The 15518-nt window shown below is 36.5% G+C and overlaps 1 protein-coding gene across 1 annotated transcript in view; it reads right to left on the bottom strand.

The window, feature by feature from the left end:
• Positions 1 to 15518, bottom strand: part of DISP1 (dispatched RND transporter family member 1) — a gene marked incomplete at its 3' end in the record, with an annotated part of 56794 nt that overhangs the window by 7276 nt on the left and 34000 nt on the right. Inside the window, exons 3-8 of the mRNA XM_080616051.1 lie at positions 14699 to 14764; positions 9930 to 9959; positions 5584 to 5707; positions 4200 to 4327; positions 3675 to 3772; positions 1146 to 1243 (exon numbers count right to left, since the gene is read on the bottom strand). Of these exons, the coding sequence (XP_080472177.1) occupies positions 1146 to 1243; positions 3675 to 3772; positions 4200 to 4327; positions 5584 to 5707; positions 9930 to 9959; positions 14699 to 14764 (544 nt within the window). The remainder of the gene's footprint in view (positions 1 to 1145; positions 1244 to 3674; positions 3773 to 4199; positions 4328 to 5583; positions 5708 to 9929; positions 9960 to 14698; positions 14765 to 15518) is intronic.

A 15518-nucleotide genomic window follows, 5' to 3' on the forward strand; every position in this document is an offset into this window, starting at 1 on the left:
AGACTGCCAAGGGAAATCCGTTACAGAATGTTTCACTACAGCTCAACATTTTAAGCAAGCAAATGCCAGCTGTTAAGGAAAACAGTCTGGGAATTCGCTATATTAATACAGTTGTCTAAAAGGGCAATGATAAACAAAGCTGATAATGAAAATATTCAACATGAAATAAAAGTGGTATAATATGAAGCTGTTTCTTTTTGTTTGGGAGGAGAAAAAAACCTGGAAATAATCAGATCATTATTAATAGAAGAAAATGACATTGCTTTATCTCCATGCAAAGTCACCAGTTCACACAAATTTATGGTTACTCAGCAGCTCAAAGGAATTCATTCCAGCAAGTGACAAGCTTATATTTTATAAATACACTATCTGAATGCTTATTTTATTTTAACTTTTGTCAGTTAGCTTCCATCAGTTGAAACCAGACATTGATTTCAATCAGAGTACTCAACTATCTTCTAACACATGTAAGAGAAGCTACGTCAGCTCAGAAGCTGGCTATTACAATAGTTATTTTGACTACACAAGGTACTGAGTACAAGGAAAGCCAAGAAAAATAATAACAGGGCCAGACAGACACGGCCAAAATGTCTCCTTTAATTTTCTCAGTTTTAAAGAGAAAATTAATATTACCCTGAAAGTATCACTATTAACACATGATTAGCTGGGCTATATTTCTAGCTCCTATATCCATGTTCCTCTCATGTCCATCTGATAATCTATTCTCTTTCAACCTAAAGAAAAAGAAAATGCTGAGTGACCAACTGGGTATCAGAGAAAACTGCATGTGCTATGAGGATGCAGCATGAAAAGATGAATTATTTGCTGGGAAACAAGAAGAAAAATCCATGGAATAATATTCTAAGAGGGAACACACAGCACAAGTTAAGGCAGTTCTTCCTGCAACACTCTTCCACCTATTCTGGTTGTAATTAGTAGCAAAACCAAATAAATTCCCTTGTACAGTTTGTTTTACAATTGAAAGTTGTTTAACTTTGTCTGCATGCTGACTGACCATTCAAGAAGGATGTGAACAGTGTGAAGTCCTCTCATATGCTACCAGATGGCAACGGGCAACAAAACAAAGTTTCAAATATGCGCTTCATATCTGCAAGTTAAACAAATGAAATGCCATGTTCACTTACCCTCAAGTTATCTACATTGCACATTGACTTAATTGCATTCAGATTCCATAAATTCTCTCCTGCTGTTGATGTAAACACCACTCGTGAATAGCGATCACCTGCAATTACAGGATGGGGGGGTTACAAACTATTTGGGTGTGCCTGGCATCAAGGACTGAGACAAAATCCCACCATTCAAATGACACAGACAAAATCTTTGTCAGATCATGGGAATCCACCTCCTTTTCAAGACGAGCTGTTTATCTGCAAGACTCAGTCCACATGAAAGTTTCAGTTTCGTTAACATGCTTATAGTAAATATTGCATCTTCAATTCTTTATATCACTTAGGAGCTCTATTCAAGCCAACTATCTTCTGAAATATGACAGACAAATAAAAATCAAATGATCTAATCAGCGAACTATGAAATTCTTGGCACAGCATAATGGCAGCACACAGATAATAGTAATCAAAGGCTGATTTAGTAAGTCATTTAGGAATATAAATAATAATTATAAAGCTGTTTCTACAAGAATGCTTTTGCTTTAGAAGCAAATGACTGCAGTGGAAGTTGTGATATCCTTGAGGCGATTTTAAGGAATTCTACAGTTTAGATACATACAGCTTAAATTACAAATTAAATCACATTTATTGGAAGACAGCTTTTAGGAAAGGAAATAATTACTTAGTGGCTGTGAAATCTTTATGAATAGCTAACAGGGGAAACATATATACAAACACAACTATGCAGTACTATGTAACACAATATGGTACTTCGAGTTAAGAAATATTATCACATTAATTACAATATGCCCAAAAACCCAAAGGGCTGAATTTTTCCTCCTGCTGTGAATGTGCAGAATTTTTGCCTTTCACAAGACTGTAATGAAGACTCAAGGGAAGTGCTTTATGATCTCTGACCATGCTTTAGGATCAAGGAAACAGAAATCTACAGATTCTGGAGGCAGGCAAAGATAGATATCAAGAATGATAAAAATGGGTCAAGAGGAAATCAACTATTTTCCCTACATAAAGGACTGGCAAACTTTCCCCATAGAATCACAACTCCTTCATGACTGCCACAACTGAGACTACACAGAAACTGTAGTGGAAAGAATGAGAATGAGACTACACAGAAACAGCGGGCAGGAGAAAAAGGAGTTAATTCTGTGGCAAGTTTCTGTTAATGCTCAGTAGAGTTTCAAGTACATTTCCTCTTCCTCACATAAGATATGCTCAGTCTAATTTGGTTCTGCTCACAGGAGCACAAATTAGGACCTTGCTCACATCCTCTCACTTAGATTTAAGACTATACTGTAATCGAAAAAAAAAGAAAACCAACACCACCATAAATCTGTTTTCCACCCTTGTTTTTACTGGTCCTTGCTCATTCAGATCAAGTAATATAAACAAGTAATTCCACAATTATGTTTTTGTGCTGTTATCAGTCCTCACATATTGGAACAGCAGCAAAGGAGCCCAGGTCAATATATGAATAAAGGCAAGATCTCCATCTGTTAATGCATGCTCTCTGCCAGAACAGGACTTATCAAAGTTTTGCAGTATGCCTTGGAAAAAGGCAACAAAGACTTCTTTTTTTTGTCCTCTAGTTTAATTTAGACAGCTTCATAAGCCCTCACTAGTTTAAGGTGGTTTACTTTGTATTTATTCTTGGTTGTTTAAGGGTGTATGTTATTTGGGGGTTTTGTGCTTTTTTGGGGCTTTGTTTGCTCTTTTTTGCTAAATAAACTCCTCAATTCTGTGCAAGACATGACCTGGGGATGTCTTCTTATGTCTTTCCATATTCAGAAAAAGTATTTTGATTTAGGTTTTTTATAAGTAAGTTAATGGCAGAGATTTAACATGACTTCTTCCCTGGTGTGAATTAAGTGTATATACTGTATATAAATGTATATATATATATATATAATAATTATATATATATAATATATATATAATATATATTATATATAAAATATATATAATATATATAATAAATTATATATATAATATAAATGTGTATATGTATAATATATATTTAATATATTTATATTTAATAAATTTATAATTATATATAATAATATATAAATAATATATAATATAAATAATATAATAATTTATAATTATATTTAATAAATTTATATTTATATTTATAAATATTTATACATATATAATATGTATATAAATGTATATGTATATAATATATATATAAAAATATATATATAGTGTATATAAATGTATATACTACCTCTGTAGTCGTATACAAACATCCCTTTTACAACGATCACATTATCAGTAACTAATAAACGAATCTTTACAGGAAATGCAACCACTTAAAGGATGCATTTTCAGTTGCTTCCTCGGAAGACCCAACAGAACACTGCATTTCAACCCCATTTCTTCAGATTTTTGCACTCAGAAAGAAGGTGCTTGTTGTTTTACACTAAACATAAAATATTTTCCTAATAACATATACAATATACAGAAAAGTGCAGAAATCACTCAACTGATAGAAGTTTTTAGCCTTCCTTACATCCCTACTCCACTTACTTGGAATATCACAAAAAAACGTATCCTTGTGGAAGTTCCAGTCTGCTTGCCTTTTCTCTCTTTCATAGTGATCATCTGACCATCTGTCATCTTGATGACTGAAAAAAGAACAAATAGCAAAGGGATTATTAATAGAAAGAGGATCCAAACAAGTCACACATCTCAATAGTTCTTATATATGAGAAGATGTATTTTTACCAACATGACTTTGGTATACAACTACTGGAACATTCATAGCATTTTCTGTTTAAATTAGAGACTTCAAAGGAAATATGATTGAGCTCAGTAGTGAAAATACCCATAATTCAAAGAGAAAACTAAAGTAATACATTTTTTTTTAAGAGCTGACAACAGCACATATCTATTTCCATGTGAAAGGCTTTAAGAATTGTGGATTATCAGATTCAATATTTATTGAAATCAGTGGCAGTATATATATTAATGTCAGAGGGTTCTGGAGCAAGAACTACGTACACACCAAAAAACCCCAATAAAATAAAATACAGTTTTAATACAAATTCTTACCTCTTAGCTTGTTCATCTGCATACTTAAAAGGATAGTTTGCAAGTGTTGCTTTGTATCCTGTGTTTTTCACCATATTGTTCCATGTGACTAATCTCTGTCCTATGGCCGTCCCTCTTGGCTCAAAACCCTAAGAGAAGAGCATCACAAAATTCCATTAATACTTTTCATTCTTTAGCTCAAATGAGAAAGTGGAAACATGATCAAAGTGATGGATAGTTTTCATTATGAAGCATAGTTACTCCAGATGTCTACTTTCAAAGGTAAAATGCTTTCTGACAGGTCAGGAAAAATAATGACCAACTGTACAGGGTGACAAGGGATTAAGAATTCTTGCACGTACTGCTACTCTCCCTGAAAAGTAATGATGATTTAGTCTACCAAATGTTCAACACTTAGTTTTCAGAGCAAGGGCATTGTAGAGAGTCTTTTTCTGTATCTCAATTAGCAACCTTTAATGATTAAATATGATTAAAAGCACTCAAATATGTCTTCTCTATTTCTCTAAGAATAAGGCAAATCTTGAAGTAATTTTGAAAGTGACTGAAGCAATTTTAATAACTCCGCTGTTTTCAAGAAATATCCTTTACATATGGATATGTACAGATATACCCCACGATAATGTAAGTAACAGTAACTTATAGGGACAGTGTATTTTGATTTGAGGATAATAATTAAATACAGTATTTTCAATAAAAGTCCCAAAACCTACTCATGTGTAAGATAGCTCATGAAAAGAAATGAGCACAGTAGAATCTGATAAAAGAATCTGATAAAAGTCACTTTGAGTCTTTTAATATGGATATCATTTCATCCTCAGAAGGCACGCTGAATCCCCTTTTCCATAACAGATCCTGCCCTTCACTTTTTGAAACCTGATTTAGAACGTATTGTACTGTGTTATGTTGTACATCTAAAACTGGGATGAATTTGGATTACTTATCTACAGCAGCTCTGTTGAAGGACATATGACCTTTCAATAGCAAAATGCAGAAGGAATTTAAAACAATGGATAACATCCCCCTGATGGCAGCTGCATCTTCGTATCACAGTGAGCTGTTCCAATGTCAAGATTGAATACTTATTTTTTTAATTAGAAGAATTACAAGGCTCTTTAACAACTCATTTCTTTCATGGGTTCATTAGGCAGAACTTGCTTCTGCAAGCTTACTACTGGTTGAATGTCTCTGGAAATTCATTCCCAAACAGATTCACAGTGCAGGGAACCTTTTCAGGCATATTAATGATGAGTTATTTTCCTCAGGGCAGATATCAAGAGCACTGTACCAATTGCTGTACTTGCATCTACTGTTTACTGCTATCACTGAAGAAACAGCAAACCAGAAAATACTTATTTGACAGTACAATTCATTAGTATTTACCTACCAGCAATGGATCAGAGAAATCTGGAAGATCTGGAACTAATATTCCAACCAGTGCACACACCACTATTAACACAGTACACATGCCCAGGACCACCACCGGCCAGTCTGCTATCAGTGCAGCATAGCTACATGGAGAGGAACAGAGAAAGAGATGTTACACAACTAAGAGTTATACACAGAACTAATCCATGCCTGTCTAAAGAACCGTGTTGAAACACTGACCTGCTTTCTTTGTTATACTTCCAGGAAATTAAGCTAGCTATCATAAATGGATGGAAACCATTTGGAAACAATTTATTTCTACCCCTTTATTTTACTTCATAGAATCACAGAATAGTTTGGGTTGGAAAGGATCTTAAGATCATCTAGTTCCAACCCCCCTGCCATGGGCAGGGACACCTCCCACTAAACCATGTCACCCAATGCCTCATCCAACCTGGCCTTGAACACCACCAAGGATGGAGCATTCACAACCTCCCTGGGCAACCCATTCCAGTGCCTCACCACCCTAACAGTAAAGAATTTCAAAAGAACACCCCAACACTTTCAATCAAGTCTCCCTAATTAAACTTTCTATTGTGATATAGGAAAGCTTCTCATATCAGACTGTTCTTTTTCCCCCTAGGAATTCTGACAAAAATGTAGGCTTTATCCTAGATTTAATTTGTGCTGCTACTGAGATGATTAACTATGAGCTACTGAAACAGCTATTTCTGTTGTTTAGTGCATGTTCAGCATTTAAGACTGTCATAGCAGTGATTTACATAAAATGCTTTTACATTAAAAAATGGAAAAAAAAGGGCATACATATGTGAAGTGAAAAATGTTTAAGACTAAACACACTTTTTTGTATGAATACTTTTTCCTTAACTTTATACTTAGCTTTTAGGATGGATATTAACCATGGTTCTGGGTCACTAGAAAATAGACACTTTGTTCAAGATTTAATGATAGAAAACTTCAGTTTCTTCTTTGAAAGCTTAAGCTTAAGAATATCAAAGAGAAGAAAAAATCATTTTGAAAGTAGAGCCCAATAGAAAACATTTCTTCTATATTTAAAAGTCATTAAAAAAAAAACAACTCAAACCCTAAATACCAAAGGTCCATAAAATCCATCGTGTTCAAAGGCACAATGGAGTTGCGACATGATACATAAACTACTCAGCACTAATTTAATCTTCTAGTATAAGTCATATCCTTGGATTTTAACTCTTAGTTAATTTTAAACTTTAAGAGTGAAAGACTTTTTATATGTAAATCTAATTTTCATCATTCTCATAAAATATTTTTATTTTATAAAAATAAAATATTTATTTTATTAGTTAAATTGATAGCAAAGTAGCAGAAAATAAAAATGAAACCCAGAAATCTTAATTCCTGGATAATTCCTCTTACACTAAAGACTTGAATTCACAGAGTTCATGTTTCAAGGGCAACACTGTCTAATCTGGGGGGCAAAGAGAGTATAGAAAGTCCATCAAGTTTAAGAGGCATTAGCAAAATAATTACAGGCTATGAATCATTCAATACCGATACAGTGTGTCTCTGTACACACTAAATATAGAGCAAAAAGACCTATGCTCTTATTTCCTCCTCAACTCACATGCAACGTAACATGACAGTTTATAGCAGAGTGCTCCTGCACTTATTTCTACTGTCTTACAAGGTTATGGTTATTTTCTGTTCAGAGCAACTCATTATCTACACACAGTTGAATTATTGGCTGTACAGCAATTTTCTGTCCCATTGCTAAGAAGGGAGGTAATGCCCAGATCCTCACTGTAGCAACAGCGTCCTCATTTTCCAACTGTAAAAGCAACGGCAGTGAGCCAGCTTGTTGCTGACTTGCCCTTGCATGTGGAAACAGGTATGTCTAGGAGTCCAAGAACAGCTTTAAGGAGCAAGGAAATGCAAAGAGCTGGGTGCACCTCAATTTCCCATTAGGGTACATGTGGAATAATTCTTATGTTCTCACACAAGAGGTTAATTAGTAAAAGCTTGAAAAGTAATCTGAAGTGTAAGTTTTTATTAAACTGAATCACAAAGAGGCAACTTGCCAAATGAGCAATTGTACAAAGTAAAAGTGAAGGGAAGTAAATGACCTAATAGAATTTTCCTATTTATAGGACTAAATGTTTTCCTAAACACCAAGCTCGATGGGCTAGCTATTATAGACATTTGCTCTGAAGTCATAAAAATTACACCCAAAATATTTATTTTCCTATTCATCACTAGTGCCAGATTTATCACTTTGACATGTTGCCTCTACACCTCCATTTTCAGCTTGGCAGACCTTACACTGGTTAAATTCTTCACTATGTCCTAGGTGAGGTGTTTAAGATGTTAACAAAGCACAGACAGAAAATAGTGCTTGTTTACACCTGCACATTTGTCCTATTTCTTGTACCACATACTGCAAAGCCGACCTGGGCTAGATCACCAAAAAGGACTAAACATGGCACATTTTAATGTTGTCTGAGCATCATTTGGTGCTGCTGAGGGCTCTGGCTCAAACCAAGTTGCCTAGAGCCAGCCTCGACCCCAACTCACCGTAACAGGCAAAACAGATGGCAATGATTTGATTTTTCACCCATTAAAAAGCTATAAAACGAGTTCAGTTACTTTTTATTTTCTGTGAAAAGTAAGCCACTGCCCTGAGTCGGGTTCTGTGTAAATGACCACTTGCCTGAAAATGTCTTGAGTCCAAAGGAAAATGCTTAAATCACTTCCTCAGACAAGGAATCACATTCAGAAAGGGCATCCTTAGTGCTAAGCACTTTCCTAAATCAGGATAACACCCCCTGCTTTTTGGTGCCTAATTAAAACTACAGTTGGGTAATAAACTGGACATATGGCTACACAAACACATTATTTTCCTTTTTCCTCCAAACTGAATAATGAATTCTCAGTAACTATGACACTGACTGAAATCTCTTCTATTTCATTGCTTTCAATCCAGTTGTTATAATATTATGGTAACATTATTTCAAGCTGCCTTGTACCATTAAAATGCACATAGTTTTCATTCATTGCTTTCCTCCTGGTGTTTTTCACATACCTGAAAAAGGTTTGGGTTTGTTTTTTTCCTTTATCATGTTTTAAATAATTAAAAATGCTTAGGAGATACAGTAAGTGATTCAATCTATAGTTATCTCACCCATTTAGCACCACTAAAAGACTAGTTTCAAGAAATTTGCCCCAGGGTGATCTAAGACCTCAGATACCATCTTCAAAAGGAGAAGGTAAAAAAAAAGATAGTGTTTGCTTTTGCTTCCCAGGAAGGAACAGCATAACATGTGGATAGTGTTAAACTTTTCAATTCAGTACTTACATGCAGAAATATTCAGGTTAAACCACTACCTAGTGTCACATAAAGAGACAGAAACATACCGTATATTATGAAATGATTGCTATGATCTACAGTTATTTGTATGACTGAATTCATATTAACAAACAGATTTATGTAACTCAAAACAGTATTTAGCAAACAGGCCTGTTCCTTACTGAAAGCAAATCCTAAAGGTGGATTATGTTTCTAATGTATTTTCACTTGAAATGGTTTCCTATTGGTTGCTATTACTGATGCACTAATAGCTTCAGCTAAGTTGCTCTGTTTTCTATGACTCTGCTATTCTTCAGAGCATATACAGTCCAAGTCATTGCTCATGATTGCACGGGGTTTCTGGCTTTAGGAACGATGAACGACCATTTCAATGCAATCTTCTGAACTTTTCTGTAAGGTTGTATTATCATTACTAAAGACACAGCCAAGCTGCTTCTCAGAATAACCCCTAATCGAAAAGGTACTGAGTCACAGAGCTTTTACGCTTGTGCAGAAAGTGTACATGCACACAGAGAATGGGAGATTGTGATTAAAAATGTCGTAAACTATTTGAAAACAAGGAACACTGAAATCAGCGGAGATTTTAAAATCCTGTCACAGTGTGGACAGGATTTTATGGAGACATGTAGTCTCTTTGGCAACCTCCGACGCCCCCAGGAGTCACAGATGTGTGCTTAGGGATGTTAAAAGTGCTTGTCATCCCTGGCTCCTTCTTTCAGTGTTTATTTAGGGACCCCACTGCAGATCAAGTCTTCTAAATGTTGTTTGAACTTGCTGATGCTATCTGCCTCCACAATCTCCTGTGGCAGTTTCAGAAATCCACTACCCACTGCATAAGGAAATACATTCTCCTTTTTAAAACTGCTTTCTTTTGATTGCCTACTATCTCCCTCGAACGTTCCTTATTCTTGCATTGTGTGTAACACAAGTAACAGCTTTGCTATCAGCTCATTTACTGCCTTTATCATTCCAAAACCCTCACATGTGACAGTATTAGACCTCACCTTTTTGGTAACTTGAATGGTCTGGCTGGCCTGGAAGGAGGAAAAAAAAGAGAGTAATTGAAAATGCATGAAATATACATGCACATGATCAGTTAATTCTTCCCATACATGGATAAGCAAATAGATTATAAAAACCAGACACTTTAAGATGTGAATTAAATGGCATACACTAGTATTCAATTTAGCCTTTGTCCTCAAAAAGCTGGCAAGACAAACAGTTGTTGGGAAGGACTAATATGTGATCAATAAAGCTGTGGGGACAATGCAGGTGCTTTCTCAATGTATCTTCTTGTATATTCACTGTTTCCACAGCTCTCACAGCCCCTTCTGCATGCAAAAATCTTAGTAAATGGGTTTTAAATCTCTTCAAGCCTTACTGTCTTTCAATTATGCCTCTGTAACTATGTGACAAAACAAATATTCTCAGCACAATGTGAAACCTGGTTTACACAGAACTATCAAAAGTTAACTTTGACTAATTTGGATTACCCAAAAGGGGTAAAAATACCAAACACAACCATTCCCCATCCTCCCCTTTTCCCCATCAAACCCAAACTACATTTCCCTCTGCTTCCTCCACCTGCAAAATATATTCAGTGCTGAACAAATGATGATGATTAAGTTCTTCAAAGTTCGGGAGGGTTAAAGGTCACACCTGCTATCAAACTGTTTTGTTTCGCAAAGCATGCATTAAAAACCCCTGTGTACACCCAGCTGAATTCCAGCAGTGTAACCAATCCCTTGCAGCTGTTGTGATGACTCTATTATACTGGTCAATAGGAAAAAGTTATCCCTGAAAACTATGCACCCCCCCCAAATTCTTTAGTTATGCTCTAAAATACAGAAATGCATGGCAAAACCGGATCTTTCCCACTTAATTAATGCTGCTGTATCTAATTTTTGAAGTATTACACTTTCTTGTAGCCAGTTTAAATAACATCACACCAAAAATGTCTAGACCAGAATTAAAAACCATCCTCATCAGTTTTCATGAGAAAGAAATGGTGAATTCCATTATTTTGCTGGGACAAAAGCCAAGTTGATCTGGGTATTAAATTACCTCCATGCTTCGTTCTCACAAGTTTGATAGCGGAAAGTGACAATCATAGTTGTTTGTGATGGGACTAGCACAACCAAGTTATTACATAAATTACAGTCACTGATTAAAATCTAATCTATGCTCCAAGGGGGGAGAAGGGAAGGGGGAAGAAAAGGACAGGATCTATTCTTAAGCCATTTACTGCAAGTCTCAGTGCCTATTCAACAGATTCTTTGCTTTATCCCGTCCTTTCATAATAGCAGAGTTTAGACTGAGCATTGTACAATCAGGAACTACATAAAGAAAAGAGAAACAGACTGGTCAAAACCCCTAGATGTTTCTCTACACGTACCTGGTTGTCCAGCATCTTTCTATGCAATATGGTGAAAAGGAAAAGTGGTGTTTTTACAAAGTGTTGTTATAACACCTGAAAGTTTTCTGTAGGAAATAACAGTATCAGGAGGATGGACCAGGGCACTGGTTTGGACTGGACTATGATAGCTCTAACACACACCATTCCAGCCTAAATAAGCACTTACAACCTCAGCATTTCTACCAATATTTTGAACAACGAGGTAATAGAAAACATTTGTGCCTTTATGCAAATATCAACTTCAATAGAGGCAGTTCACATACATAAAAAATTCTTATTGTTTTACATATTTTCCAACCTGAGAAAGATGATGACTAGTGCTCTGGCTTCCTGAGGGAACACGCTGTGGCCATTCGGCCACATCCTGCCTTTAGGTTCTCAATGAAGACAAAGTTCCCTTTCAGTTACAGCACAGAAGGAGTTTTCTGATGAGAGTCAATAGATCGGCATGGGTGTAACACGGGAGTTTGCTGCTGATTTCAAGAATCACAGTGGAAAGCAAGTCCTACAACCTTCATGTCACCGGGACATTACATGGCACGAAGCCACGTTTCACGAACGTATTCCTCAGCATGGGATCATTCCAAATGAATTTAACAGTTAATAATAAAAATTTTGGATGGTTTACTGCTTTTGCAGTGCATTTGTTTCATTAACCTAATGCATTTCAGGGCAATACAAAGCTGAATGTGTCAGAGAACAATAAGAGTATCTAGATATTCCAAGACACTCTTTTGCAGTCTTTCTTCACAAACCTCATTTGTGAGAAAGGTAACTATCCCTATTCGCGTCACACTACAAGGAATAAATGCTAGCTGCTTCCTCAGCAGGTGCAAGAAACCCTGCAGAAGGTAGCCATGAAACAGGAAATTAGGAGAACAGGCCATGTTTCGGAGCATATTTTGAAGATTTCTCTACCTGTGTTAGCAGCTACCAATAACCTGAAAGGTTGAAAGAGATACCAATATGATTTTGAATAGGCATATTCCTGCCTACACCAATAGTAACTTCTTTTTTAAGTCTGTTAAAAATACACTCCAAAACATTTGTACTAACTTAACCAAAGAATACCTTCCTAAAACATTTTAAATTCCTATTGTTACTCCTTATATTGCCCTGTTTGATTTCTCATTTACTTCATGCTACTTATATGGAATTAATTTCTATATTTCACAGTGTGCAGATGTAGAGACTGGAGCTCAGATGTAGAAGTACTTTTCCCATCGTTTTCCCTGGAGGACCAACAAACCTGTTGAACTTTGGACTAAAATTACAGCCTCTGGGGTTACTGCCCTGACATCAGGCAGCACAGAAGCACTGCCTGGGACTGTTGTGCCCTGTTCTAAGGTGTAAGGAAATAACTAACAGCATCACGGATAAGTCTGACATTGTCATTACAGGTGCTTCTCCTGACAGGTGCCATCTCCCAGCTGGAACCAGCACTCATTGAGGAAGTGCTGCTCTTCCTCATGCCGTTGGTGCCACCGAGCTGTTTATTATGAACCCCCAGCTGACTGGACCAGAAGCATCTTAAAAAGACACGCACCACCCTTTGCAACCGTGTTCCCTACTTTGTTGCAGGAACTGGTCTCAGATGAAAACATACTTCTGATAAACATCATCCCTGAGCAAATCCAGTTGAGATCCAGGCTCACTGACATGAGAACATGAACAGTGAAACCAGCTAGAACTGCAGGGCTCAAACCCAGGTGCACTGAAATGGTCACAGACAGAAACTCGACAGAGTAGGAAAAGCCCAGTTTCCAAACAATCACTCAGAGAAAACTAACTGGTCAGGTGGCCAGTCTCCTGCATTTTGGCACTGAGCTGCACAAAACCTGAAAACCAATGCATTGCTCACAGCTGTTTATCGTAATGTACTTGTCATGGGGCTGTAAAGCAAACACTAACAGTACGGCAGATAAAGCAGCAGCAGAAGCAATTATGACAACTACTCCAGCAAAACAGGGGATGGAGTAAATGAGAACTGTAGATGTTGCAGCAGACCTGTAACACCTTCAGTTTCTGGCAGCATGGACAAACACTTGACAGTTGTGTATAATCTTAATTCTACTTTCCTCCTGCAGATATTCATAAGAGGGATGTATTATTTCTCTTGATACCAGTAACATTACATCCATAAAAAAACAGAGACTATTTGTGAAATAGTTTACTCTTTAGGACACAGACTGTATCTTCTTTCTGAAGCACTGTGTACGCCACAGGTGTCTAAACATACTGATACAAAAATAATATAGCAGAAAACCTTATTTTGCACTCTTACTTTTCACTTATTCACTGGAGTAAAAAATGTTAAATTACACTAAATACCTGTACTTACTGGGGAAGGGGGGAATCAATATAAAGACTCCCCTGTCGAAGGATTATGAGGTGTTTAACCTCAATGCTTTACTTTGCCAGAGGGAAACTATTCCCTTTGTTGGTGGATCTAGTTACAAGAAGCGATAAAACATAGCTTTTTGTCATTCTAACACTCAAGGGTAAGCTAAATCCCTGCAGCATAGAATGGGATACGCATCATACTGTACATCTTCCATTAGAACATACAATACAAACTAAATCCTTGGAGAGGAAGAAAATTCTCATGTTTTCAGAATGTCACTGACCCATAAGAACAGTTTGAATTGCTCTCAAATATCAAGCTAGCTTTTGCTGCTATATCGGATATAACACCCATGTACTTTATCGTTCTAACAATCACTGCAATCACTCAGACAAATCCAACAGATTAAGTTGCCAAAAAACCTTTTACAAGCCTCCCAACTTCATTTTTTTTTTTGCTATGTGTAGTTTTCCTTGATTCTTATCATAAGCTCTCTAGATGTTTTTAAACATAGTGTTTATTCTAGTTGTCTGCACTCAGCTTTACTTCTTTACATCTTTAAAGAACCAGACAACCCACAGCAGAAGGATGTTATAAAGATGACAGAAAATTCAATTTCATAAGTTGCCTTTTTTTAAGGTTTTATTGAAAGCAAGAAAAATGCAAAGAATTTTCTTGTTCTCTCCCACTTAAAATGTTAGGGAACAATCCAAAAGGAATTTTTTATCTCTAGATTATCAGGGTGAGATAATCTGGGACTAACTGCTATTTCATCCCATTACAGAGCGTGAAATCTCAGTGTTGCAGCTTTGCTTAACCTTATATTTAAGAATTATTTCTGCTAAGACTATTCTTTGGCATAAAATTAAGCAAAATGAAAGTCTTTGTAGTAGAAAGATCAAAAATCAGTATGCTATTTGACATATATATTATAGATGTCAATGCTCATTTTTATAGTTGAGATATCAAGCTTTAGAAAGGTTCTTGTCTGCTTTTCTTGTATTCTTACCTACCTCTTCAGTTCCACCTGAGGTTCTGCTCTATGTTCACAGGAAGTATGAGCAAATAACATTGCCTTTCTGCAAGGAAAACAATTGTAAGGAAGTTGTTAACAATAATAAAATCATTGTCCAAGTGATTCTTGCTCTATCTGATTTAAATGTAGCATGAAAGTGTATGCTTTATTGACCGACGGCATGCACACTGGGTAAGACCAGACTCCTTGAGCACCAGTGGCAAACTATACACTCAACTAAGCCAAGGTCTTGCTCACTTACTTTCTGCTCTGAAATCAATATTAAAAGAGGCAGTTTTGAAGTCTCCCAGTGACAGACTTCTGACTTGTGCCAGCATACAACAGGATAATATGTTTCCATCAAGTCAACAGAAAAGGTGAATGCAATCCTATTGACATCCTATACACAGGTATTTTCATTTGGAAGTTATTTTGATAAATTTAGTATCAGGGCTGGGAGGAAAGTCCATGAAAAGCAGCCAAGGATTTTGGCCTTGTCTAGTTTTGTACAGTCACAGAATGGTTTGGGTTGGAAGGGACCTTAAAGATCACCTAGTTCCAACCCCCAATTTAGTTTGGAGACAAAGAGGCTGAGGTGTGACCTCACTGTTCTCTACAGCTCAGGAGGGTACGTGGAAAGGAAGGTGCCGAGTTCTCTCCCTAGTATCCAGTGACAGGACATGCAGGAATGGTTTAAAGCTGTGCCACGGGAAGCTTAGACTGGACATTAGCAAGCATTTCTTTTCTGAGAGAGTGGTCAAACACTGGAACAGGCTTCTTAGAAAGCAGGTTGATGCCCTAAACCTGTCAGTGTTCAA

The sequence above is a fragment of the Psittacula echo genome (genome assembly GCF_963264785.1).
Source record: "Psittacula echo genome assembly, chromosome: 4".
Classification (NCBI taxonomy): Eukaryota; Metazoa; Chordata; class Aves; order Psittaciformes; family Psittacidae; genus Psittacula; species Psittacula echo.